The sequence below is a fragment of the Synchiropus splendidus genome, chromosome 1 (genome assembly GCF_027744825.2).
Source record: "Synchiropus splendidus isolate RoL2022-P1 chromosome 1, RoL_Sspl_1.0, whole genome shotgun sequence".
Taxonomy (NCBI): domain Eukaryota; kingdom Metazoa; phylum Chordata; class Actinopteri; order Syngnathiformes; family Callionymidae; genus Synchiropus; species Synchiropus splendidus.
In genome coordinates, this window is record NC_071334.1 from 58,868,907 (window position 1) to 58,895,170 (window position 26,264).

A 26,264-nucleotide genomic window follows, 5' to 3' on the forward strand; every position below is an offset into this window, starting at 1 on the left:
ACTGTTTTTGCCCCTTAAAAATGATATTTTCCAATTATTATATCGACCCTGCTGAATGTTCCCACTGTGTTTAAGATATGCATTTCATCACACACACCCTCTTTCCTAGCTCATTTAGTTCATACAGTTTGGAATCGATAACCTCATTTATGTCATAAAAGCTAGTGTGGTCACTTCAGCTCCAAATGTGGACTCGGAAAATCTAGGGACAATGACTCAGTGGTGACCTATTTGGCCTGAGCTTATTCTCTTAGACAACGGGTGACATCACAGGCTGCTTGTTTATATAATAAAAATTATTACTGGATAGAGAGTTTAGAGTTATAGCAATACACAAATTCAGAGCATAAAAATGTAATGGTGCGAATCAAGTGAACTGGTGCTGTTCGCTTGTAATTTGAGGATATTTGACAGCAGTTCTGTTTCTGCTCATGTCCTCTGTATTTGCTTTCACTGCCTGTTAAATTCACAAAATTACACAAAATGTATTTAGTTTTTGTGTAAGTAGCCATCTTGTGCTCATTCAGAAAACTAGCAGTTATCTTTTTTGACTGTATTTATTCATGTGTCAAGTTCTTTGTCTCACTTGTGTTGGCCATTCTCTAATATTTTGTGTCCTTTTTTTGACCAAATCACATTGTGCTTCAGTTCAATTCCTGTCATGAATGAAGGAGGCATGAGGCTGACAGGTGGATACAGTCAGGTGAAGCATGCGTCGTTGTGCAGTGCCTGAGAAAAGGCAAAGCACTTGATATACAGGGTCCATGTGTGCTCCCACAAGTAATATGTTCGCTGTGTCGACCCGTTTTGTCACATTTTGTGAACAGCTGTGTATCGATTATCGATTACTGTTGTCAAAGAACCATCAAGAAAGTTGTCCCCGGTTTGGGAACACTTCTATCTTATCTCTGCCAACAAAGTAAGTACGATGTATTACAGATATAGCCAGGGAAATTCTGTCTAATGAAAGAAACAGGCTTAGTCTAAAAAAAAATGAAAAAAACAACCTATTTTTGAATAAAAATAATTGAAATTTTAGTGTCTGTGTGTACATCTCATCCATGTCTTCTCAAACACTATTATAGCATTGACCCCCATCTCTGTCTTCTATTGTTGATGACGATCCTACTGAAAGCTGTGGGCAACACAAGTTCATGCTTGCAGAATCTTATATTTAATGCCCACTTGGTGGCGCCAGAGCGCAAATCAACCTTCTTGAAGAGTCGACTCATGAGTCGAACCAATTCCTCCAAATGCCTCAGTACTTCAAGAGGCTTCATCTCACCCTCACTAGTTTTCCCACCCTCACTTATTGTCACAGGTTTGGCTCAGACATCTTCTTAGGATGCCTCCATCGTCAGGTAATCCGGGCACTTGCAACTGGTCAGAGGCCCGGGGTCGATCCATAAGATACCAGAAAGACAACATCACACAGTTGGAGATTTATAGCTAAAACATATTTTCGTTCAGGTTAGGGGGGTATTCTAGGTGACCCTGCAGGAAGAATAAAGCGTGGACCGCAGATGCTTTGCAGACACTTTATTACACAAATAACATTGTTACTGAAAATAGTACCTTTGCAGCAAAACCAGTGTGTCACAATAAATATTTGACAGCCCACGAGTGACCGCGCCATCATACATGCCATTAAATATAGAACTCACTCAGTCCAATGGCAACAAGAATACAGAGCGAAAAAGACACATCTGGTGAAGGTGAGAATTTCGGACCAAACTTTCAGACCTCCTTTCACTCCTAAAGGGTCAGGGGTCGCCACTACCACCGACGTCTGACCACGTGACCCACTAACAAAGTCTTCCTGTTTCCAACAGTATTCTCAGATTTCATTCATCTCTGCAAATCAGCAACTGAATTTGCTTTCAGTTGATCAATTTCAAGCAGTGCACAAGGAAGCATCATGCTTTTCATTTACTACTCAAAAGCACCAAAATAAAAAAACTCAACTACAATGTGCTACTTGCGCGACTTTGTTGATATATTTGTATGGTGCTACCATGGCAAAAAGAATGAGGGAGGGAGGGGTAGAGGGGAAACTAATATTAATCTGGAAAATAAATAATAATCTTCCTCTTTACCCAGGTGGGTGACACAGCAGCTGCATCATCTTGCTGCTGGACATCTTACAAAGTGTATTATCTTACATTAGACACCAGGGCCGAAATCCGAGTCCTAGAACTTGCTCACTCGACTCAGATTCTGCCACAGGATTGAAAGTGCCGCCACATTATTATAGTTTAAGACATTATTTCACCCTTTGAAGGGAAGGACGAATATATGATTTCTTCATTTAGAATGAATGAATGAATCCATGGATGATGATCTTCACACCTTCTAAGAGCGGAATGTCATTTGAAATGGTGTGTGTTATACCAACACAAATACAGTGCTTGAAACGTGACTGACCCCCCCCCAAAGAAAAAAAAACCGATTACACTTGTGTAATATCAATGTACTGTAAGAAAATACATGTGTATAGTACAAGCTTCACTAAGCAGCAGCAGCGTTCAGTCATGGCAGGTGCTGGAAAAAGGCGAATGAATATTAAAGAAAAGGCACAAATGCAGAGAAATGTGCTGAGTCCAAGGTGGAAGTCAGATTGTTGTCGGTGCTGTGCTACTTTAAACCTGACGCATTCGCTTCGAGTGTCAAAGCCGAAACATGTGGATGATGACGGAAGCTTAATAACTAGAGCGACAACAAAATTATAAACAGTACTTTCGCTTCACTAAAACTCTGAATGGCAACTCTACTGAACTCTTACACTGGTCAAGAGAATTGTGAGGCACCCGGTTAAACTGCAGCATTCTCCACGTGTTATCGAGATGGCACAGCAGCCAGCACAAACTGAAATTCTAAATTAAAGTTCTAATATGAAGTCAGTTGAAAGCAAATTCAATTTGGCACATATACATTCAACAACAATGAATCTTCAACGAAGTTCAGTTGTTATTTCTGTGGGTACAGCAAGCTGCTGTGCAGATGAGTGTAGTCGTCATTACACTGTAGTAAACATGTCTCCCTTGTACAGACACGTTGAAGATGCCATTAAATTAATTGCCATTAAAAAAATGAGGAATATTTGGCATAAGATCAGCAGGCACCACTGTCACTGCCAGTGACAACAATATTTAATGAAACTGATAAAAGATATTGTTCCTCAGTTTTCCACTCTCATGTTTGTGAGAGAGCAGATGAGTATTGTGGAGTTTGAAGCTAAAGAAATGCTCTGTTTGGACACATAGATTTGACAGAATGTGAATCAGAATATCATAATTCTGACAAGAAAAACATCCCTGCTGAGTGTTTGTGCTGGTTGCTGCGCCACAAGAATTCAGTGAAGACTTCAAAACATTTAGTACCTTTTTCTTAAAGGTACTAAATGTTTTGAAGTTACTTTTTCTTTCGTAAGATTGGAAACTTTTGTTTCTGAAAAAAACTAAATGTGTGAGGACCAAGACTAAAGCAACTCAAATAATGGTCCAATCAACCATTCAATAACAGCTGATCTTATGTACAGTATATACTTAAATATATAAACAGTAAGATTTAAGCCAACACAACGGTTACACACGATGAAAGGTGTACTTCGTTACAATGCAAGAATCAGGCGCTGAAACTACGGCGAGGTTCGGGGCGGCGGTAAAGCCGAGTACTCTTCGTTCTCTGACTCGCTGCTCTCGTCTTCATTCCGTTCCTGGTCGCTGCCCTCGGTGCTCAGCTGGTCGAAGCCCTGCCGGGTGTAACCTTTGTGCGTGGCAAAGAAGTTTCCGAGGTTGAGACTGCCCACGGCTTTACCTGTGGGGAGAGGGATGGACCTCCGTCACATGGGAGGTGTATGAGCGAACTGCAGGCAAGAGCCTTTACTTTGCGGTAAAACCATATGCTGCGATTCCTTTTGGAAACTACCTCTAACAACTTGCCCCTGGGGAAGATTTTAGGATTTTAACCAACATTTCTTTATGTGAATAATGATTCATAATGGTTAATGTCATCTGAAGATACAAACAAGGACGAAGTTCTACATGGAAAAATGGACTTGCCTCTAATCTTTCCCAGGATTCCTCCCACAGACGTTGGGTCAGACTTGACCTCATACCTGTCTGTGAAGCAAAGAGACTTGTCAATCATCAGAGCAAAGTAAACTTGAGTCACAGGCATCAACAACAACAACAACAACAACAACAACTCCAGCAGTGATGAAGCCTGATCTCAGAGTCACATACTGTTCTTCCTCCAGCAGATGAACACCCCCAACGCGATGACCAGCACCAGAGGCACCAGCAGCAGAGTGGTGATGACTACAGGAAGAGCCCCCTGGCTCTCGTCCAGCTTCTTCTCCTTCTTCAGTTCAGGCGGTTCTGTGTGTGCTTCAGGCTGCTGGACCAAGATCTGCTTCTCTTTAATGGCCACAGGTTTTGACTCGTTGGGTCCTGGGATCAGTTTGGTTTTGATGATTGTCGCTACTATGGAGCAGACACGAAGTCTGGGATTAGTGAGGTTTATCACACTTTTATTCCAAATCTTATTCAGTCATTTTCGACTTTGTATTGAAGTGTTTCACAACCTTGAATATTCAATTGTAGATTCGCCAAAACATTAAGACTATCTCAGCCAGTGGACACTTGAAATGGCCCAGTTTTACCAAGATATAGTTTGAACACAAATATCATACAAAAATCTTTTATCCCTGATCCAAAAGGTGGCAGAGGATTTTCAGAACTGTTCCATTTGATGCTACAGAGTCAAATAATTCAACAATTTAAGTGAAATGCATGAAGCTTGGTGAAATAGAAAACATGTTTAGTGTTTCAAAACTGGCAGATTGATAATTGGGTATTGGTTGTTCTATAGTGTACTTCTAATGTGTCTGACAAACTGTGAGAAGTAGAAGTAATACACAAAAAAGTTTGGTTCCTAATTAACGATGCAGTTTTGATCGGCATTAGCCTATTAATGGTGTTGTTTCCGTTGTTACACTGGTGTCTGCAGATCTACAAACCTTCAAGTACTTCAATTCCAGCCTTCTTCACTGACCGATGTGATTCTGCAGAATGGAAAAAGGCGTATGGTCAGTTGGTTAGGTGTACAGTGTGTGAGTGAGTGTGTGTGAGGAAACAAGTAACTGGTGAATGATTTCACTTCTCTTGCTAAAGATGAAGCCGCAAACCACTTTAGCTTGTGACAAACTTTTGTCACGACACAAGTTCATTGTGGAGTCTAGAACTCGAGCGAGTGGATCAAGTTGCTCTTTGAGTGAACTCAATAAATCTGAGTATAAATAAGGCACTCACTTTCAGTGGTGAACTTGAAGACAAATTTGCTGTCCACATCACCAACAAACACGCTGGCATCCTTCGTTTGGACAATGTCGTGAGGCATTTTGAATTCCTGTGGAACACACATCCAGACATGAACACCTCACCACGACAATTGCTGACCTACCACATTGAATCATTTTTATCATTTCTATGGGGTTTAGATGCGTTAACATTTAGGTACTTTTCATATGATCAGTCATCTATTCGTGTTTGACTGTGCATTGAGAGCACATGTCTGTGCGCCTGCTTGTCTGCACGGACGCTTATGTGGAAGTGAATACAAGTAACATCCGACATACGACCGGGTTCTGACCAACTGGTTGTAAGTCAGACTGGACGTCAGTTCAATGCCATTCAAAATAGCTGACGCGAGGGTCATAGGTACAACTGTAGTGGTAGATCGCTGTGTGAGAGTGAGATGCTGGGATACTGTGCTGCCGTAACTGTCGTACACGATTCCAGGCTGCTACGTGCTGCAGTACCAGACATTGAATTTAAAAAAAAAAAAACATCTGCAGGCATCTGCTGGCCATGGTCGTAAGTACAGGTGGATGTATTTCGAGTAGGTTGTAAGTTGGATGTTACTTGTATGTGCATCTAGGTATGTATTGTGTATTTAGGTTTGTGTTGTGTTGTGTGTGTGTGTGTGGATGGATGGACGGATGGATTCATCATTACCTTGGACTCAGGGCGGAAAGTATCCAAAATGTCCTTGGTAGAATAATTGATAGCGAAACCCTGGATGGGAGCCGACGGACCGTCCAGGGACTCACCGTTAACTGCATAAATCACACCATCTACATGCCAGAGAACAAGGTGGAATCTTTTAGTGTTGGGCCACAGTACTGTAACCAGTCAGGACAAGGTCAGGGAGCTCACCGTCACTTGGACTGTAGCTAATTGCGTAGACCTCTCCCCCGAACTCCTCCTTCTTTATCTCCTTGACAAACTCCCCAGTTTCGGCATTGAAGCACTGGATCCGACCGTTCTCCCGGTCAGCCACACAGACCTCCTTTCGGTCAGGAAGGAAGGCCAGACTGTGGGGGATACTGAAGGGTACCCTCCTCCGTCTGTCCGTCGAACCTTGGCCACCGAGCATGACATGATGTTTTAAAACCAAATTGCATAATGCAGTGTCGGCATAAAGCCATTATACAACGACGCGTGAGGGTCCTACCTGCCCCCCACTCTGACAGGTACTTTCCCTTAGGAGAGTACTTGAGAATCCTGGCGTTGCAGTACCCATCTGAAACGAAGATGCTGCCCGTGTGTGGGTCCACAGCCACATCAGTGGGTTTGCAGAAATGGTTGTGGTCAGTGCCAGGCGTGAACGCTTCGCCCAGCGTCAGCAGGATCCGGTCTCTGCCATCACTGCTGACTTTCAGCACCTCATGAGGGAGCGGGTGGAGAACTTTAATGAAGCATTCTAAAGTCCATCTATTTTCACTAAGGTGAATTTAAAATAACAATTTTGCATTTAGTTTTCATCCAATTACAGTTCTGAGATTATGTTTTTTGATTGAATATTCTGAAGGTGAATGTGGTGTGAAGTCACTTTCATAGTTCCTGTATTTATTTATTGTATTTGTGTCATGCCACCTTCAAATATGGATCAAATTCATTTTAATGGTAGTGAGTGAGTGCAAATGAATCTTCATCTCACCTGATGCAGAGCCACGTCTGTCACCCAGTAGTTGTTGTCCATGTCAGTGGTTATTCCATGAGGCAAGAAAAACCTAGAAGAAAATGAGACTAAATAAGATGAAGACCTGCAGTGCAGAGTCACTATTACTGTGTGTTTAAGGTGGGAGCTGGGAAGTTTTCCAGAGACAAACAGCCCTCAAAAACAGCATCTGCATTTTGTAAAACAAGAAAAAAAAACTGCACTGCAATCGCCATTAGAAAGTATGAAGGACGTACATTTGATACTGTGGTGAAGGGCCATAAAGTAACACACTTACAAACAACAGCAGGCACATCAATGACTAGACAAAGAAGACTCACAAGTTTCTCCCAGAAGCCTTCAGTATGCTCCCGTCGTCAGGGTTCACAACCAAAATGGTGGACTGCTGAATAGGACCAAGGGATTTCTGCATGTATCGTGCGTCATTGTTGAAGGAGCTGAAAACAAAGTTCAATTTATTCAATGGAGTTTTCAATGCTTTGACAACTGTCTAGAGCAGTGGTTCTTAACCTTGTTGGAGGCACCGAACCCCACCAGTTTCATATGCTCATTCACCGAACCCTTCTTTACTAAAAAATAGAATATGATACACTAACTGCAGACTAGACTGAGGGGTGGACCTCTGCGGCGGAGGCTCCACCGAACCCCTGAGACCGACTCACCGAACCCCTAGGGTTCGATCGAACCCAGGTTAAGAACCACTAGTCTAGAGATCAGCTCTGCAGCAGAGTCAACAGTTGTTGAACTGGTGCTGGCATTAATGGTGAAGAAGGAAACATGACATTGAATCAAAGCATTAAAAGTGGACTTTGAGTAGTAACACATGTGAAAGCCTTACTTTGGACCCCATTCATGCTCTCCTCTGTGGAAAATGACCAGATTTGAATCAGAGTCCAGAGCGAGTCCTGACACCTGACCCAGCTGCAAAGAACTCTGTGGCCATGAAGTGTCCTGCTCAAGATGATTGTCTGAAATCACAACAACACAAAATGAGACAAATTATGCTGAATTCAATGGAATTGTGTGTGTGAGAGTTCTTGTACGTCGATCTTTGTGAGAACCTGTACACTGTATGAGTTTTTATATTAACAGAGTGAGGACATTTTTGCAAAGTGAGGACATTTTGTTCGGTCCTCACTTCATTGAGTCTCATTTTGAGGGTTAAAATTACAAAATAGTTGGGTTATTATCACTGGGCTTACGTTTGGATGAGAGTAAAGCTTCAGTTTAGCCATTTGTTTTACATGGTTAGGTCTAGTGTGAGAGGCTGGGGAAAGCATTAGGTCAATGACGGTCCGCACTAAGATAAGAAAACCTCCAGCAACACCCTCCTAGATATACATTTGTGACTGTGTGAAGTGTGTTCTGCAGTCCTGTGGAGACAATAGTTCCAGAGGAAATGTTTGATTTTTTTAGACCTGTCAAACCATTGGTTGATGACTCTCTGCTGATGCATCAGAGAGGGTCCATCCAGTGTGTGTGTGTGTGTGAGAGAGAGTAGTCCTTCATGCTTCACTTGAACCAATTCCATTAACCTCAGCTCAGCCTTTTCACCAAATTGATCATTGTGCTTTTAAAAGATGTAGATCAGATCCTAGAACCATTTCATTCTCAGCTCGACTATCACAGGAAATGGACCTCAAAATGCTCTTTATTATCAAAAAGCATAACCTGATTTTCAACCACAATGTGGGAAAAGATGCAGCAGGGTGCTTGCTGCATCAGTTTTGATAATATGAATAATGAAGAAGTTACAATACCGAAGGGCTGCTCATTTTATTTCATCAGACCAGCTCTAACAGGCCAGTAGATATGGTTTTGTCATGTCATGTAGTGTCCAACAGATGTAGTGTTAAAGCGCACAATCACGGTGCTAACCGGCAGGGTGAATGTGAAAATGCGGGGGGGGTTGATCTGAGCACCGCTGTGTTCAGAACCCACCTTGTTTTTTGCCTCTTGCTGGATTTTCAAGTTGATGGAATTTGTGGATTCGATCTCGGGCCAACACGGGATCCTTCCGGGAGTGAAAGGTCTCTTTTAAACTTTGGGGACTCCGGCTCTTGCCTTGAGTCAAACTATGAATCTGAGCCTCCAACTCATCCTGGATTCTCTGCATCTCATTGGGGATGTAGTGATAAGAACGAGACAGGTCTTTGCTCCGGCCGAGCAGCTGGGACATGAGAGAATAGAGGTCTCCTGCAGAAAGGGCGACACATGGAAGCACAGGGACAGCAGGTAAGGAGTTAAAGAGGGGGAAATTGAAGAAATGCAAGTGTAAAGGAGTGCGTAAGCATTTTAAGAGTAAAAAGGGAATGATCATAAACCAATGTGTGTGAATCACTCAGCTAAGAACAAAAAAAACCCATGAGTGTGTATCTATTGACACTAGTTTGTTGAACTAAATGTGTTCATATGTTGATCACTTTAAGAAAGATGAATCATTCCACCTATAATTAAATATTTAATGGAATACAGTACATCCGTAGTGGAATTGTGGGTGGCTATGGATCTGTGGCCTATTGTTTATAATAAAAACAGCATAGACTTGTTAGACCTCTTTTGTGGATTACTTTTAAATGATCCATTTTCAATATATTGAAGCAACTGTCATGAATGGCTTGTCTCCCAGTTAACAAGGAGCATTTCGGATGATCATCTCACTCAGTGTGGAACAGAACAGAAGCGGCACATACAGAAAATGATTAATTAATTAGTAAAAGAGGAAACATTATTCAGCAGGAAGCCACAGGAGACAAGAAAACAGAGCTGAAGGGGAAATTGAAATGCTAGAAATCAGCCGTGTCATCATGAGCACTGTGACAACGAACTTGCGAGGCACTACTGTTTTTTCGGTCTTGCTAGCGTGAGAAGTGGATCGCAGAACGATGGTGGAGGGAGGCCCTGTGTTCCCCCAATAATAAGAACTGGGGTCAACATGATCACCAGAAGTGGCTAATAAGTTATCAACCAGCAATGACCCCCACAGCAGGACTCAAATGTGGGGTTCGAAAATCAGCCTTGATTTCAGACCTGCCCTTCAGGTCTGAAGAGGTTAAGTACATTACGGTAAATAGTCCATCATGTGGTTTTTAATAAAAGTTGTACTTGACACAGTAGAGAAACACACTTCTTCTCCATTAGCTCACAAAGTCTGTGAGAAGACAAAATGGAAGAAGTAGAGAGAAACCACTGGCCGGTCTGAAGTGTCATTTGTGGTGACTTGACCTCCATTACAGTATAACTCCACTGAGACATGGAATACTAGCTGTCGCAGGCAACTTCATATTGATGGTTTAGTGTTTGTGAATGTTATCGAACGCCCACTTTACTACTACAGTGGGGATTTGAAACAGAAATACACTTATTTGACCAGCCAAAAGATTATTCTGAAATTGGCGCAGTTATAACAAGGTGGCCTATTGAATGTGACAAAGGAAGAGACTTATTTGAAACTTAGACGTGTGTAAAAAGTGTACTGACCTTGACTCAGGTCCTGCTCTGTCCCGCTCGTATCCACGGCTGGTTTATCAGCTTGAGCATTGGACGATACACACAATGAACAACTCAATCACACACAGACAAATTCTGATGGAGCAGAGCATGTACCGTTGTGTCCCATGTGCATCATGGAGTTCATCTCCCCTGGGTTAACTGCTATGGGGGTGTTGGCTTCAGCTGGAATACGCTGGAACAGTTTTGGGGAACCGTCCTCCATGCAGTCCATGTAGGGGATGGCATGTTTGTTGTCCATATAGTACATGATGTAGAAGTTGCACATCTCATCCTCTGAGGTTCCACTGGAAAACAAGACATTGATTTTGGTCTAATATGAGAGTATGTGTTGATATTATCTTAGATTATTTAAACATCTCAACAGAATGTCTTATATAACATAATATTAAATTTAATAGGAAAATGTATTATTTTTACTCTGCAGTGTATTGATCTGACACACTTTGAATATCAGAATATGTAAAACATTTAAGAGGAAATACATTTTCTAGCATTGGAAAATATATAGATATATTTGTCATCCTTTTACTTTGAGCAGCAGTTGCATCTGTGAAGCCCGAGCAAAGGTTTTGGGGTATTTAGAACAGGACAAACAAAGGTCTGCTTGTCAACAGGTTCCTGAACAAATACCACGAATTGTATCACTGAGCTGATCAATGACTATACAAGGCCTTAATTAGTTCAAAGTTGGCATGAAATATATATTGTTACGTTATGTCTGCAGGTATATCGAGACATAAACCTATTGAAGTTAATATGGCTATATCAATGACATGGACACTTGTCCTGCATGTAAAGCTAGGGCAGTATTTTGGAAAAAAAAAATCTTTGTTGTCACTAAACTCATATGGTATGAATATCCAGATCTCAAATGTCAATATTTTAAAGTAGTACTTACCCAATTTTGGTTATGGTGGTCCTGCCCTCTCCGGTGAACACACATCTGGCTGCAACTGTGTCACCATTCTTGATAGTGGCGTCTTTGTTCGCAGGATAGAAAGCCTTGAGAGAAAGTTACAAAGTAGAAAATGTCTTGTTTCAATAGCACACACCACAACTCTTGTGTTTATCTAAAGCAGATGTCCAAACCGGTCCTCACAGGGCCGGGGTGGTGTAGGTTTTTGTTCCCACCCAGCTCGCACACACAGCTTCACCTATCAGGTGTTCTAAGACTGTAACCAGTGGATAGTCAGTCTTGTTTCAGTTGACACCTTATTGGTTAAACTGTACGTGTTTGACAGGTTGGAACAAAAACCTGGTCCCACTTCCGCCTTTTAAAGTTTTCAGTATGGACACCCATAGTCTAAATCAATTGCTCTCTGCACTTAGATTTTCATCGTCTACTGGTACTTTTCAGATACTTTTTTTGCCAGATCATTATGCACTCAAACCATGTACCTGTGGCAGCTGAGGAGACTGGCGACCAATCAGAGTCCATTTTCCATCACGGATCCTGTAGCCACTGACAACTTTGCCTGACGGGAAGATAATGACCCATGTTAGTAGATAACACGGAAATGATAAGCTTTATGCTTCCATTTTACACCGCTGCTCACCTAGGCGGTGTGTATGGGTCCGGAAGGCGAAGGGATAGATGGGGTCCGAGGAGTAGTCACAAGCTACGTCTGCGTTTGTCACTGGTGGAAGGAGGAATGAGGGCACAATTAGTCAATAACCCCCCGACAACATCTCACTCCTCATGCTAACGTTCAGACAGATGGATTATTAATGTGTACAGTTTCCATAGCAACCTCAGCGATAACTAATGAGGCCATTGGGCTTGGCTGCTGATAACCATGGAGTCACACAGGAACAACATGGTGTGCCACTTCATATGAATATTCATGCTGTTAAGTCAATGGAAAATACCTGATTATATAGTAAAGAAATGAATGAACAATCATACCTCTTTTTCCTGGAAGAATAACTGTGTCCATGGTCATTAGCAGGTATATTCCAGCGATGAAAGGCTGCCTGCAACACACATTAAAGGACAACATTTCAAGTCAAATGTACTGTACATTAGTCAAGTGTACACTATGAACATGAGACTTACGGTTTAGTCGTCATGGTTAAAGTCAATCCGGAACAATCTCTGTGGTGGTCTGATGAATAAGAAGAGTCGAAATAAGTTCTTCCACACCAAACTCTGCTGTCACCGAGTCATAGCCATGCCTCGATCTGTCAGTAACAATTGGCTATATGATATAATAAACCATTTTATATTTTGGTTTCTTATAGTGAAATGCAGATTGATTTTCAGGGGTTGTTATTGTCAATTGTACTCATTTGTTTTTGATCGTTATCTATTTGTAAAAATTAGGGGTTGGATTCTATTTAAAAATATATATAATTAATTAGACGATTTGTGATTAATTAATGTCAATTAGTTGCAGTTAAATGATGTAAGAATATTTGCCACAAGAAGCCACATTTTTCAATTTGAATAAATTTGGTATATTACTGAATCAAGTGATGGAGCCATACATAGATTTAAACAACAAAAATATTGTTTATTTTGCATCACTTTGATAAATCACATGATAACGGCCGATCAGTTGATCACACACTTGATGATATCAATCTGCATAAACTCATGTGACCCGTGTTTCTTGTCTGTCACAATATTGTCACCTAGATCAACAGTGTTGCTATGTACTTGTCAGAACAGATTAAGCCACACGAACACTCATTCGTCAGACCAAACACTGATCAAGATGACATACAACATGTCACGTCATGTCTCATTTTTTTTTTTTTTTTTTTAAATTCTTACCTCTAAAAGAGCTGACGTCTCCATAATGCATTTGCAGCACAAAGTAGGTCATTCCTGAATTGCGCCCCACTTTAAAACCAACATCTAATAAAGCAGAGACAATGTGAGTACAGGAAGTAACAAGATATCATAGTTTCTGTCATTTCTATCTGAAGGGTACAAGATAAGGTTGGCATGGCAACAGGATCTTGTTGACGTACCTTTAGGTAATTTGGTTGGCGGGGCATTTCGAGCCCACGCGTACATAATTGAGGCCTCATCCCTACAAGTGCCGTGTGCGGTGCCGCAGTCCCTTTGAATCACAGATGACAATGTACATTTGTGTAGAAAACCAACCAGATGGCTCAACAAACATCTGTCTCGGCCCTTCAAATGCTCTTCTTTGTGCCTTTTGGGAGCACTTGTCAGTCACAGCAGACTTAAAAGCTAAAGGCATAAATCCCCCGGGAAGCAAGCAAATCATAGAAAAGCTGGGTTGCATGAGACCATAGACAGTAAGCTTATTAAGACCAAGAATCCAGGGTCAATAATAGTAGCTCCAGGAACAGCTGAGCGGCTTCATCAAACAATGCATGTAAAACCTGTCCCGTTTCAGTTTGATGGCAGTTGACAGCTAAACCTCCTAAAATAAACTGTGATTGGCCATGGGGAAGTACTTTGGACTGGAAAGGAAATGCTTCAGATCCCAACCTTAATCTGGCTGAGGTCAATTGGAACCTACGTGACACCGATGTTTCCATCAATTCCATTTATTTATTTCAATTATATTTTAAAGTTTTCCTTCACATGCTGTAATTGTAGTACTCTGTTTTTTCTTTTCTATTTCTACCAAGTGTTTGCTATACCTTTATTTATTAATAGTGCTGACATTCTTGTTTGTTTTTATATTATTCACAAACATCACTGGTCAAAGACGAAAAAAAGAAGAGGAAAGCTACAGGGTGTGTTCTTAGCTAATGTTTGAAGACTTGACAAGAATTTACCTGTGGAAATGTGTTGACTTTTTCATTAGACTCAGTTCACTAAGAACAGTTTAGGAATAACATACGTGTTTATTATTTCCTAAGTCGAATGAAGCAGCTCCATAAAAATACCAATTGATCCGAGATATTAAATGTCATGACTAATCATGAAGGTTTCTCGGGAGATGATGATTTGTTGTTGTTCGGATAAAAGGATTGACGGTTGGTAAGTTTTTATTTAGCCCATAACACAACACAAAACAATGCATTTACAATTTAATGCTTTGACAGCCTACTATGGACCATAAAGCCTAGCAGTACTAATCAAGCTTAAGAGTGATACAGTGTTTTGATTGACACCTCAGCAAGCATTAGGAACAGTTGCTTCAATTGACCAGAGGAAATTTGATTCAAACCAAGTCAAACCATAAATGTAGGATTTTGTCAGTCAAGTACTATTTTCATGAATATATAAAGTTCAATTCCAAGTACAACAAAATGTAACTTGCATTAATATATATATCTTATATATAATTCATCCCGAATAATGAGGTAAAAAAAAAGATGAGTTGAGAGACTTATTGTGAGGACAGGGAGAGTGAAACACCTATTTGCACAGACTTCCCTAAAACTGGTTTTGAGACAGTAGTGCTGAGCTGTTGATCGGTTGTTAATGAGTAACAAGTCAGCAGAGACAAGTGGCGTGAATGTGCTCACAACATGCAACATCTTTTGTCACTTAAAAATTCAAGCACCACGCTTACCAGTAGCCACTTTTAGAATAAGGACTCTTGCAGCCAAACAGCAGCATGTGATGGACGGTTTTCATGCTGGCCTGAGGTTTGAAGTCCACTGAGGAGAGAAAGCAATGTGAAGTGAGTAAATAATTCATGAAAGATCAAATTCAGACCCAGAACTTTTGAAAATAAAGTGCTCAGTTGTCCCAATTTATATCAAGGATGTACATGTCGGATGTTTTACACAGCTTTAACACGCAGTAAAATAAACTTACCAATGTATGAATCTCGGGTGGTTGGCACAGGGTACGACATGCATAGGTATGTGTCAGACTGCAGAGTACAACAAACAAAAAGATTTGTAACTATAATGTGTTTCAATTTAAAGTTTTAAAAAGTGAACATGCTTAGCAGCAATTTCACATTTGAAAAATGCAATACAAACTACAAGCATTGAAACTTTATAGTCATTATTGTCAAAAGAAAATAATTTCTGCACAATGTTTCTGGCAGCCCCTGAAATATTCATGTAATGTAATCACATTTCACACACAATTTCACGTTATGTTTTTTTAATTTAATGTTTTCTTCACCATTCAACAACAGTTTGACAAGAACTCACCGCTGCTGGGACAACACCGGGCATCCGTATATCCACAGAGAAGTTGGAAGAGTCAGTGACATCCTGTTGCTTTGTCGTTGATGAACACGCTCCAGGTTCTGACGCATAAGTTTCCTGAGACCTGAAGGAACACAGAACAATGTTGTTTTACTTCCTCTCTTTCACTACTTCAGGGCATAGCAGATTTATCAACAACCTTACAACATATGAAATGTCCTCCCCTTTAATAATCATTCATGCTTTCACAAAGTACAAATTCAGTTTTTCACACTTTGAGAAAAAATGCAGGGAAGACCAGTTGCAGGTAAATTGGTAGAAACATAATCATCCACTTTGACGCTCATCTCAAATGTCCTGGGTCTGCCCCAGGGCCACCTAAAAGTTGGACATTCCCACCAGGGACATTTCACACACGCCCAAGAGGATTTGCAGTTTTATTACGATTCTCTCCTGGATGGCTGCTATTGAATCTCAATTTTATGGGAGAGTCCATACTACTCCCAGCAGATTCTTTTTTTTTTTAATATTGTGTTCTTTCAGTCATCAGCCAAAGTCTGTGATCGCTGTTGGGGGTAGGGACATAGATTGACCTGTACAGTCAGACTTCTCCATCTCCATCATGCCCACACTCTTTTCCATCGCAAACCACAGTCTTTGGCCTGGAGGAAGTGTTGCAGGGGTAGTTGGAGGCGTTCACTTGCTGAAGCCAACAGAAGTGCAGATAGCAGAGATGAGATTCTGGGAACAGCAAAGCCAAAGCCCTCCACACTCTGGACTTATCACCACAAAAGTGGACCACTGTCTGACAAGCAGCGGCCATATGGAGACAGAATAGACAGCAGCAGTTAATGTGTTCAGTGGGTCTTGCTGCCGGAGAGCCTTCCACAGGACACAAGGAGCTTGAATAATTGTCCAAGGCAAACAAAGCTTAATGAAGAGTAAAAAGCAAACTGAAGCGTTTTATAGAGAGTCATTTGCACAGCATTTGTTTTGATATCTTTAAGCATCGCAAAAGAACTTAGCTGAAGTGTCATTTCTTACCTTTTAACCCTGAAGAGTGGGTCTATTGTTTCAGCGGCGTAGCTGTGAGAGAAGAGTCCAAGCAACAGCAGAAGGCTGCCTACAGGAAGAGCCATGGTGCCTGAAGCTCTCACTGCACGTTTACTGCCTCTGCTCAGCCTGCAGATGTGGAACAAAAGCTGTGAGCACTGACCCGCAGGTAAAATGTGCCAGCAGTAGGAGCGAGAGTCTATCCCACCTGTTCGGTCTTGCTTGGTGTGGACGATGAGTGGGGATTTGAGGGGGAGGATCCCTGGCGGACTTCACTCATTTAGCATGCTTCACTTTCTGCTTGCTTCCTCCCAACAGGCACAGTGACGCACACAAGGTTTTTTTTGTGGTTGACAGACGGGGGAGAAAGGCAGTGTGTTGGGTAAATACAAATGAGATTGGATAAATGATCAGCCTCTGAAGTAAGTCAGTCCATGACAGCTTGAGTATAAACACGCTGGAAAATCACAATCTGTTCAAGATTAATACTCTAAGCACTGAAGCTTCTCTGTAACTAATGTGAATTCATATCAAAGCAAAAAAGGGCAGGAGACTTTTGGGCAACGTTGAAGTCTGACACAGAGTGATTTTTCTTTATTTTCCCAGAGTGGAAAGTTTTATTGTCTCCGGCGTGTACAGACATGGACAAACATTCACCAGAAGGGAACACCGCAGAGCACACAATCCTGACAAAGACTATTGATCCTGCAGTGGCCATCGAAACACATTAAAACGTAAGATAATGAGCGTGGACGTCCGCAACAAGACCTTTTAATGCACTGAATGTTGCTTGGCGATAAAAACAATTTAATCTTGTCAAGAGGGAATCTCACATAGAAGCCCGATTGGCGTCAGAGCTCTGATTTAATGACAACCAGACCGGGTTTACACAGTGATATACGGCAGAGATGTGCAAATAACCTAGACCCCCAGTGGATTCGGCAGCGAGGGAGTGTGAAATAATAAAAAGTGAGACGATGCTAAAAACAGAAGCGCTGTTAACACAATCACAGAGTACGCAGATACTGCTTTCTAACGCTTACAGTATATAAACACATTTACATGAACAACAAAACCGACTGTCAGAGCATTTGGACTATGTAACCGGACAGACAGGATATAAATAACCACAACTCTTTCACCCTTCAGTAATCTGCATAAAGCATCACAATAGCGGAATGATCATGTGACAATTAAATGAGATGAGATGAAGCTCACTGATCCCTCTAAGGGCAAATTCACAAAAGCTTAATATTTCTCTGATATTAAAACAAAGTACGGGGGCCGAAAGGGATGAAAGAGGATGTATTGTGATACTTGAGCGGATTTAGCAATTTCAAAAACCCAATATATAAGTCAAAATTGTTACAGCTACAAACGTTATGTCACAGCTCTCTGCCACTGAACGACCACAAATCGACCTCACTTAATTTCAATATCAAAAGTGAGATAAATAAGAATTCAGCATGAAGTTGACTACATGGTTTAAAATGCAATATGACACGGAATAATTCTCAAGTTGTCACTTCAACAAGAAAGGACAAATTGGCCATTCAAAGTTGTATTTAGTTCAGCAGATATGTTGAGTATATATTCCACTTAAATCCAAGAACTAGGAAAAGGTTAATGCAACTAATAGTTATATTTATTCACCTCATTTTCCCCACATATTTGGGCCATCGACGAATTGTACAGAGCTTACAAGCCAATCTAATATTTAATTTGGTTATTAGTCACTTTCACATCATATGTGGTCAGGATACTGCTACTGGTTACCGGTAAGTGTGTTTCTGTTTTCATCTTCTATTGGATTTGCTTGGTCTCTTTATTCAATAAAATACAGTGTGTTGTAGATTTGTATGAATTCTATTACTGCTCACTTGTCCTGTCCTGATTAATTCATGTGGTTTTCCAAGTTTCCACCTGGCAATGATGATATATTAGATAAGGCTGCCTTTTTTTCTTTCAACATTGAGGAAATTTTGGTTGTTGCCTCACAGTGTGGAGAAGACACCGCCTCCTTTGCTTCCCAGAAAATAAAAAAAAACACTCTCTCTATATAGTGGATCTTTCAAGAATTGAATAATATTTCACCATCTTTGTTTCAGTGTATCGTTAAGTACTTCCTCAATAACACTACAACTCGAGCTTCGTTGTTTTGTTTGTGTTTGTGTTAATGATTATCTCTTAAGAGCAGACCGAATATGCTGGGTGACTCATCCCTGTGGTGAGAGTCAGGTGGAGGAGGAGGGCTGACATCACAACCCAGTCAGAGGAGAAGATCGAGGAAACTATGGAAACAAGGCAGCGTCCAATCGTGGACCACAGCACGTCCTCCACCTTCCAACGCAATCCAATATTGCACGTTGCCGTGCCAATCTTGATCCCTCAAGACTCGTTAACAGACGTTTCCACATCTGTCTCAACTGTGAGCCCGAAATAAATATTGCTCAATAAGCGCGATGAGTTGATACATTGGGAAATAACTCAACGACGATGTGCCAAAGAAGCGACGCGTCGTTCCAGTCTCGGTTCTAATAGAAACGAAACCCAGCAGAGAGAAGGTGTTTTCCCAGGAAACCTTGAAAAACGCGTTAGTTGACGATCGAATGAAGGCATGGATGTGTGGATTTGCAAACCTGGGCAGAGGCTTTGATCGTGGTCTGGCGGTCCAGCGCCAGCTAACGTAGCTTTTGACAGGTCACGTCGCGTTTAATCAGCTTAAATCAAGACGACTAATTAGTGCTATGGGTGGCGTCGCCCCTTTCAGATCGCGGAAACATGTTGAAGGAAAACGATGGTTATGAGAAGAGTTGAACGGTACCTGTTCACAGCAGCTGGGCGTCTTACGTCGGCTGGCTCCGTATTGATGCAACAACTTCTGTTTTTTTTATCTGTACAACCGCACTTCCGTCCTCGGAGCTCCACCTTCACAATAAAAGCTCAATCGATCGCTCACGCAGGGGATATGATCCCCTGAACGAACCATTTATTCTCGAGGCACTTGAGGCACATTGACTTTTGTTCCGTGGGATGCTTTGAGCTGATATCGTGGTGTTACTTGTGGACGTTTTTGTACATTATATGATCGGTGCGCGGGCGTGTCTACGTGAAATTGTGAATGGCGCTTTTATTAAGACAACAGGATGTAGCAACCTGTTTCCGGATGTCATTTCGGACGTTACAATATGTCTGTTAGCAGTCGGTATGGTATGTGACCGTGGACGTGCAGGTAATGTCGAGCTACCTTACCCTATTGTTGACTTGTTTCGTTGTTATCACCCACAAGTTGCGTATTTACTACAATAGTCTATCAACGCGAACGACTTGTAATAAATAACGCTTTGAAACCACTCATTTCATGCCACAATTCTCTCCTCTTTCTCTTCTAATCACTATAACGAAGTGTCATGATCAGGTGGGAAATACTTTGCCTAAATCTGAACCCCGGATGTGATCTGTTTTATACAGAACAAACTACTGAACTAAACGCAAAAGGCGATGTTATTTATTGACACCTACAGTAAATGCGTTGTACAGCCTGTATATAGTACGTGTTGCTTTGTGTCTAAGGTTGCAGAGGGTCATGGGTCAGACCAGCAACAACTGCATCAGCCACCATATTCTGGTGATTGTGGTTTGCCTTGCTGCGTTACTGCTCTGCAACATCATCATCTACCTGCATCTGGACTCCATGGTTCAGACTGGAAAGGAGCCAGTGACCACACATGTGGGCTGCCCTCCTCAACACTTCAAGATGACCACCATGACAAACTGCAATCCATGGCTTCAGTGTGAGCAGATAGCAGCTGACGTGCACAGGCTGAAGCTTATCGGGCAGGGAGCGGTTAAAAAGGTAGCAAGTTCCATCACATGCATCTTAAGAGTTTCACTATGCTCCCAAACAAATGTATCCGGATATTTTAGGGTGAAAATTGGCCTTTAAAAAAAAAAAAAAAACATGTACAAGCAAAAAGTAAAATATTGTAAAATATTATTATTTTATTATATTAGATAAGCAACCAAACACCTCCATTATTATGGCTAATCCAATTGCTATTTGTCTTTAGTGTTCTATAGCAATAGATGACTTTGTCTATAATAGTCCACTCAGTATAACATATTGCATGTTTTACCTTTTTACCCTTTTTTTTGGCCAAAACTTTTCTTGTCTTTGAGAGTATTAGGAATGAACTGACACAAAGTGAAATAGTCAGGAGTAATTGATCTTAGTAGCTTTCTGTATCTGATACTATTGCAGCATCAAGTGATTCTTGTTTTTGCTCCAGGTTTATCTGGCAGAGTGGAAGAGTCAGAAGGTGGCTGTGTCTGAACTTTCCTCAGGTGACTACTTGGAGGACTTTCTTCATGGCGTGTCCATGCTAAAACTTCTTCAGGGTGCTAGGGTGGTGCAGCTGGTGGGCTTCTGTCCTAAAGATAACACTTTAGTCACCGAGTACCACCCTCATGGCTCACTGCTGAACTTGGATGTTGTTCTGTCACAAGAACAGCACCAGCACCTGAACACCTGGCAGAGCCGGCTGATGCTTGCGATGGACTACGTCTCCATACTCCATTACCTCCACAACAGCCCAGCTGGATGTCGGGTCATGTGCGACTCCAACAGCCTAGAAAAGACTCTCTCCCAGTTTCTGTTAACAAGTGACTTTCACCTGGTTGTGAACGATCTGGACGCACTACCGGAGGTGGACAAATCCAGGGGACTGTTTGTGAAATGCGGCCATAGGCAGCTGACAGGGGACTTTGTAGCGCCCGAGCAGCTGTGGCCGATTCAAAGCGACAACAAACCATTTTCTGATGAGCTGATGTTAGGATATGATGAGATGACGGATGTATGGAAAATTCCAGAAGTAACACAGTTCCTAATTGGTAGTGTACCCGGAGGAGATTTAGTGCACTTTCATCTTTTTCAGATCCACCATAAATGCAAAGAGGTGGATCCCAAACTTCGGCCATCAGCCCTCGAGGTCCTGACAGTCTATAAAAGTGTGTACTCAAGTATGGTGCGTGATAACACTGGCTACAGAGAAATGTTGTAGGACAATCCTCATTTTAATCACAGGGACACAAAAAAGAATCAGCCTGGTACATGATGTACTTGTTTACACAGCATTAGTTGGTCAACATATTGTTATATGAGCTCAAAAATGTAATATTGCAATAAGAGTCCCATCACACATTTATACTGGTTAAATGTATTTAAGAGATTCCTGTTTTTTTCCTTTATATGTAGAAATTGTCGTTGATAACATAAAGAATATGAATTGAAGATGTTTTTGTCGAAGTAAAACAAGCTGCAAAACACGTAGTCACAACCCACCAAAACGTAATTTGCATTAAAATACTCACGAGTATTGTTAAATCTACAAAACACAAAGTTAAGATCACATTGCTAGACAAGTAACCCCCAAACCCTGTAACGGTTTTGATCAAAGTGACTACATGTTTTAAGGCGTATTCACAAACTACGGTGGCGAAGATGTAGATTTTAAACGGCATAGTTTGTGTGGCTTTTGTGACGGATTGACATCTCAACTGGCCAATGTTTAGGCGGCAGGTACCGTACATGCTCTCCGTCCCGCCAATGAGGTGCTAGTGGGCGGGCCTTACAGCTCCTCTAACGTAAGCGTCGTTAGCAGAGAGAAGAAGGCGATTCTGGAAGCCATTACGTTGCGCACATTAATTGACGACTGTTTTTGCGTAGAATACGCACAATTACTAAGCGTGCGACTTAAGCAATTATGGCATCGGCGTCCAAAAAGCGAAAAATGAATTTTTCGGAGCGGGAGGTGGAAATAATAGTGGAAGAAATAGAGAAACAAAAGCACACACTGGTTAACCACTTCAACGCCGGAGTCACCCACATGGCCAAGAACGGCGCCTGGATGGAAATCCTGAAGAAGGTGAACGCGGTGACCACCTGTCCCCGAGAGCTGCCCGAGGTCAAGAAGAAGTGGTCCGACATGAAGACCGAAGTCCGGCGGAAAGTAGCCCAGGCACGAGCGGCCATCGAGGGCACGTCCGCCGACTGCAGCTCGGTCCCGGTCATCCTGACAGCCATGCAGCAGAGGATCTGTAACCTGCTGGGTGAAGCCACCATCATCAGCCTGCCTGCGGGGGACGCGGATGCTGAACTCACGCTGCCGGTGACGGTGAACACCGCGGTCACGCTGAGCGACTGTGAGTTTGAAAAAGTTTCTTTCTATCGCATCTGCAACAATAAAGTCCATTCGCATCTTGTGTTATGACAACAAAAGAAAAGTGTTCCACGGTTACAAAGTCAAATGTAACGACAGGCGCCATTGAATGTTTAATCTAGTTACATGTGATACATTTGCCAGCACGGTTATAAATGTATATCCACGTTAAAAACCCTTGAAATAGCAATCAGTTTTATCAAGGTTGTTGGTCGACAAGAGCAGTATTAGTGACATGAACGATTGAATCGGTGTTGTGTTCGACATCTCCTGAAGTCGGTTGCTCTCCAATATTATTAAGGCATATATGCAGTAGATGATTTATGTTGCAGACAAACCCAAAGGTTCCACAATACAAATGTGTTTAGTCAAGATTACTTCATTCATGTCGAAATCATTATTATTATTAGCTTCTCTAATCTGGGAAATGGGAATAGTAAAATGAGGAGTTGTGTTTTTCGTGCAGAGTGAGAAATGTAACAATAATATAGACTGCAGATGATTTATTGCTTGTTTGTATTGCCAGACATCAATCATATATTTAACTTAATATTGTTAATCGAATTATCAATCCCTCAAATAAACCCATAAAATCAAGAAAAAAAGTGTGTTTTTCAGGTGAAAATTGCTACTGAATGAACATCAATGATGAAAACTAGAATCATGATTCTTATCACTGATAAACATTGCTATATCTGCACCACCATTTTGTCCTAGGCTACTGCCAAAACATGCTTTTTCCACCCCTGCAAATCATCACTGACAATTCTAATAATTGCGTTGTTTTTTTCAGCTCTTGCAACTGGTCCGGGATCTGTTTGTGATGAGGCAAAGTCACTTGGTGGTAAGATGATTGATGATTTCTTGTGATAAAGAATCCGGCACGTACGTTCAATGTAGAGCTGGGCGATACAGCAAATATATATCTATCACAATATATATTTTTCATATGATTCAATATTGCTTATTCTTAATACGTTGTTGTTTTGAAAACGATTTAAGTGTTTTTGAAGCATCTGTAATGACTAGCATAGAAACTAGAAGATAGGAACAATCTACTCACCAAACCACCGCATACACACTGCCTTTTTCCTCTCCACAACATCTGAAGACTGGCAGGCATCATCTTTGCTGCCCTCGGGTCCACTGCCACTTGGTTATTGGCTTTCGCTGAAATGAAGACTTCAACAACTAGTCTGAGCAGGGTTTCCTGACACAGTGGTGTAGCCCTCAACAGGGACTGAATGTAGCCAAGCAAGACATGATCACACAGAGAAGCAGTTGATGACAATAAAACCCTTAAGTCTTCACCTTAACGGTCATCTTCAGAACACAGAGAACTCCGGTGACCATAGGGAAGCTTGTACTAACAATAAACTTGTCCAGAAGTTTTCTGTGATCATTCATTGTGAACGATTAATCGCCCAGCCCAATTCAATGTCATGCTTATGGATAAAAATATTGCCAGCTTATTTTTCTTTTACGTGAAAGTGGCGTTTACTTATTTGCAGCTGAAACAGCGTACCACACTCTGGAGGATGGCAGTGTGGTGGAGTACTGCACCACCACGGTGGGTGACTCAGCGCCCACCGTGGTTACAGCCGTTGAGGCTCCCGTAGAGGTCCTGGCTTCCACATCAGCTTCTTCGCCACCGCCACCTCAGGGTCAGGCCAAACCCCAAGAGCTGAAGAGCCGCATCGCTCTGAACTCTGCCCGCCTGCTGCAGGAGCAGCGAGTGACCAACGTGCATATACGACAGATTGCCCAACATCTGGAGGGCCAGAATGAGTTGCTGCAGATGATGCGACGGTCCCAGGAGGCTCAGGCCTTCGCTCAGGAAAGACAGGCTCAGGCCCTGGAAGGGACTCAAGCTGCCCTGCTGGCGCTGGTCCAGATGCTGAGGCCTGCCCTCAAAGACCTACGCAAATTCCTGCAAAGTGGAACAGAGATGGTCAATTCCAGCAGCACGGTAGAAGGATTGGTCACGGATGGAACTGTAACAGAGCAGATCATTCGACCTAAAACCCCAACAGATGCCGTTCAGAACACGGAGGAGAACCTTTAGCATTTGTGTATTTTGTATGTGCCTGTAAATTACAGTTAAGTTGCCTTGGGACGAGATGAGCTGAGTTTTCCTCTCTGACTGGTCACTGAGCTGCATGACGCAAAACTCTCGTGGGGTTTCCCTTTGAGTGAGCACGAACTTGTTGAACATTTATGTGATGCTGATCTTTGACCACGAGAGGTCAGTGTGCGCGCGCAAGTTTGTTTCCTGTGGCCCCAGCTGTTTATTTACAGCCCGAAATATTGTGAAAATTTCAAGTCAATACTGAAAAGGTATGGAATTATTATGGTCACAAAGCGTCTTCCATGTAGACAATTTATCCAGAAAAAATGTAGCCGATTAATGACTGACAGAAAAAAAAAAATCATGACCATGAATACAGTTTTATTTTGTAACATTTTGTTGTTTCTGCTGCTGTTTTTACACTGACATACTGCAAAGACACTTTTGCATTTTCCCCACGTGCGTCAAGACAACATGTTCATATGTTGCCTTTTCTACCGAGTGAGTTATTAACTTTTTTTTTTTCTTTCACAGGGAGAAATGACCAAAATGAACCAAAATGCCTCATGTTTTAACTCGGTTAATTCGATGCATTCATCGTCTGTTTATTCAGGCTTGTGTCACGGGGCAGCAGCCTAACAAGTGCCAGTTATTCAGCTTCTGTCAGTGCAATTTAAGACCTAAATTTCCTCCAGTCTCTGATGTCAATCTGAATTAGTCTCAACGAGAATCTGGACGTTTCTGTTCATCACCATCCCTTATTCTGGTGGAATCAAATATAGATGATAAAGCCTACATGCCTACAAGTGATCCTTGAGGAGAACACATGCCTGTGAGCATATAGATCTGCCAGTGAGGTTTTGGTGAAATATTGACCTGGAATCATGAGATTATATTAGATTAGACTGCCTCCATTCTTGCCATCAACGGGGAAGTTCGTTATAAAGGTTCATTATAATCACTAATTTAGTTTTAATTTTGCTTTAAAAGTGTCGGTTCTCCTCGAACAGCTCTACACTTACAAGTGTCCAAGATGATCTCACTTGACTGTCTTGTTATCTTGCAATGTACCGCTTTCGATTGGTACTGATATCTAAGGGAACGACCCACAAGCGCAAAAGCCATCGTGGCATATCAGGGACACAGTGCATTTTAAATATTCATCACGTTTTGGCCTCTTTCGTATTTAGAGCCCAAACGCTTTTAATCGAATGCCAAACACATTTGTTGTTTGTTTGTTTTTTCATCTTTAAAACATGGAAATTATTTCTCCGACACACGCTTTGCGGACGGTC

The 26,264-nt window shown here is 41.8% G+C and overlaps 3 protein-coding genes across 5 annotated transcripts; 2 read left to right on the top strand and 1 right to left on the bottom strand.

Annotated features, from left to right (window-relative positions):
* Nucleotides 1-1,538: 1,538 nt before the first annotated feature.
* On the bottom strand, nucleotides 1,539-19,574 carry pam (peptidylglycine alpha-amidating monooxygenase). Of its 3 annotated transcripts, XM_053873628.1 has the most exons (27): nucleotides 19,508-19,574; nucleotides 16,892-16,987; nucleotides 16,675-16,812; nucleotides 15,634-15,754; nucleotides 15,287-15,344; nucleotides 15,039-15,126; nucleotides 13,513-13,604; nucleotides 13,313-13,396; nucleotides 12,593-12,641; nucleotides 12,443-12,510; nucleotides 12,093-12,173; nucleotides 11,935-12,011; nucleotides 11,435-11,538; nucleotides 10,630-10,820; nucleotides 10,504-10,554; nucleotides 8,965-9,219; nucleotides 7,862-7,991; nucleotides 7,344-7,460; nucleotides 7,003-7,075; nucleotides 6,517-6,727; nucleotides 6,219-6,422; nucleotides 6,018-6,136; nucleotides 5,313-5,409; nucleotides 5,021-5,065; nucleotides 4,245-4,484; nucleotides 4,062-4,121; nucleotides 1,539-3,816 (listed from the first exon to the last, which is right to left on the bottom strand). In XM_053873628.1, the coding sequence occupies exons 3-27, from the start codon at nucleotides 16,767-16,769 to the stop codon at nucleotides 3,638-3,640; spliced, it is 2,889 nt and encodes a 962-aa protein (XP_053729603.1). In that variant the 5' UTR covers nucleotides 16,770-16,812; nucleotides 16,892-16,987; nucleotides 19,508-19,574; the 3' UTR covers nucleotides 1,539-3,637. The 3 variants fall into 3 exon arrangements, with proteins under 3 accessions (XP_053729603.1, XP_053729612.1, XP_053729622.1); XM_053873637.1 differs by lacking the exon at nucleotides 10,504-10,554; XM_053873647.1 differs by lacking the exon at nucleotides 8,965-9,219.
* Nucleotides 19,575-19,854: 280 nt separating this feature from the next.
* On the top strand, nucleotides 19,855-22,209 carry pomk (protein O-mannose kinase). Its single transcript, XM_053885080.1, has 3 exons — nucleotides 19,855-19,915; nucleotides 20,257-20,539; nucleotides 20,973-22,209. Exons 2-3 carry the CDS (start codon nucleotides 20,270-20,272, stop codon nucleotides 21,741-21,743), a joined length of 1,041 nt encoding a protein of 346 aa, XP_053741055.1. The 5' UTR covers nucleotides 19,855-19,915; nucleotides 20,257-20,269; the 3' UTR covers nucleotides 21,744-22,209.
* Nucleotides 22,210-22,241: 32 nt separating this feature from the next.
* On the top strand, nucleotides 22,242-25,342 carry naif1 (nuclear apoptosis inducing factor 1). Its single transcript, XM_053885067.1, has 3 exons — nucleotides 22,242-22,884; nucleotides 23,695-23,745; nucleotides 24,413-25,342. Exons 1-3 carry the CDS (start codon nucleotides 22,446-22,448, stop codon nucleotides 24,964-24,966), a joined length of 1,044 nt encoding a protein of 347 aa, XP_053741042.1. The 5' UTR covers nucleotides 22,242-22,445; the 3' UTR covers nucleotides 24,967-25,342.
* The last annotated feature ends 922 nt before the right edge of the window (nucleotides 25,343-26,264 follow it).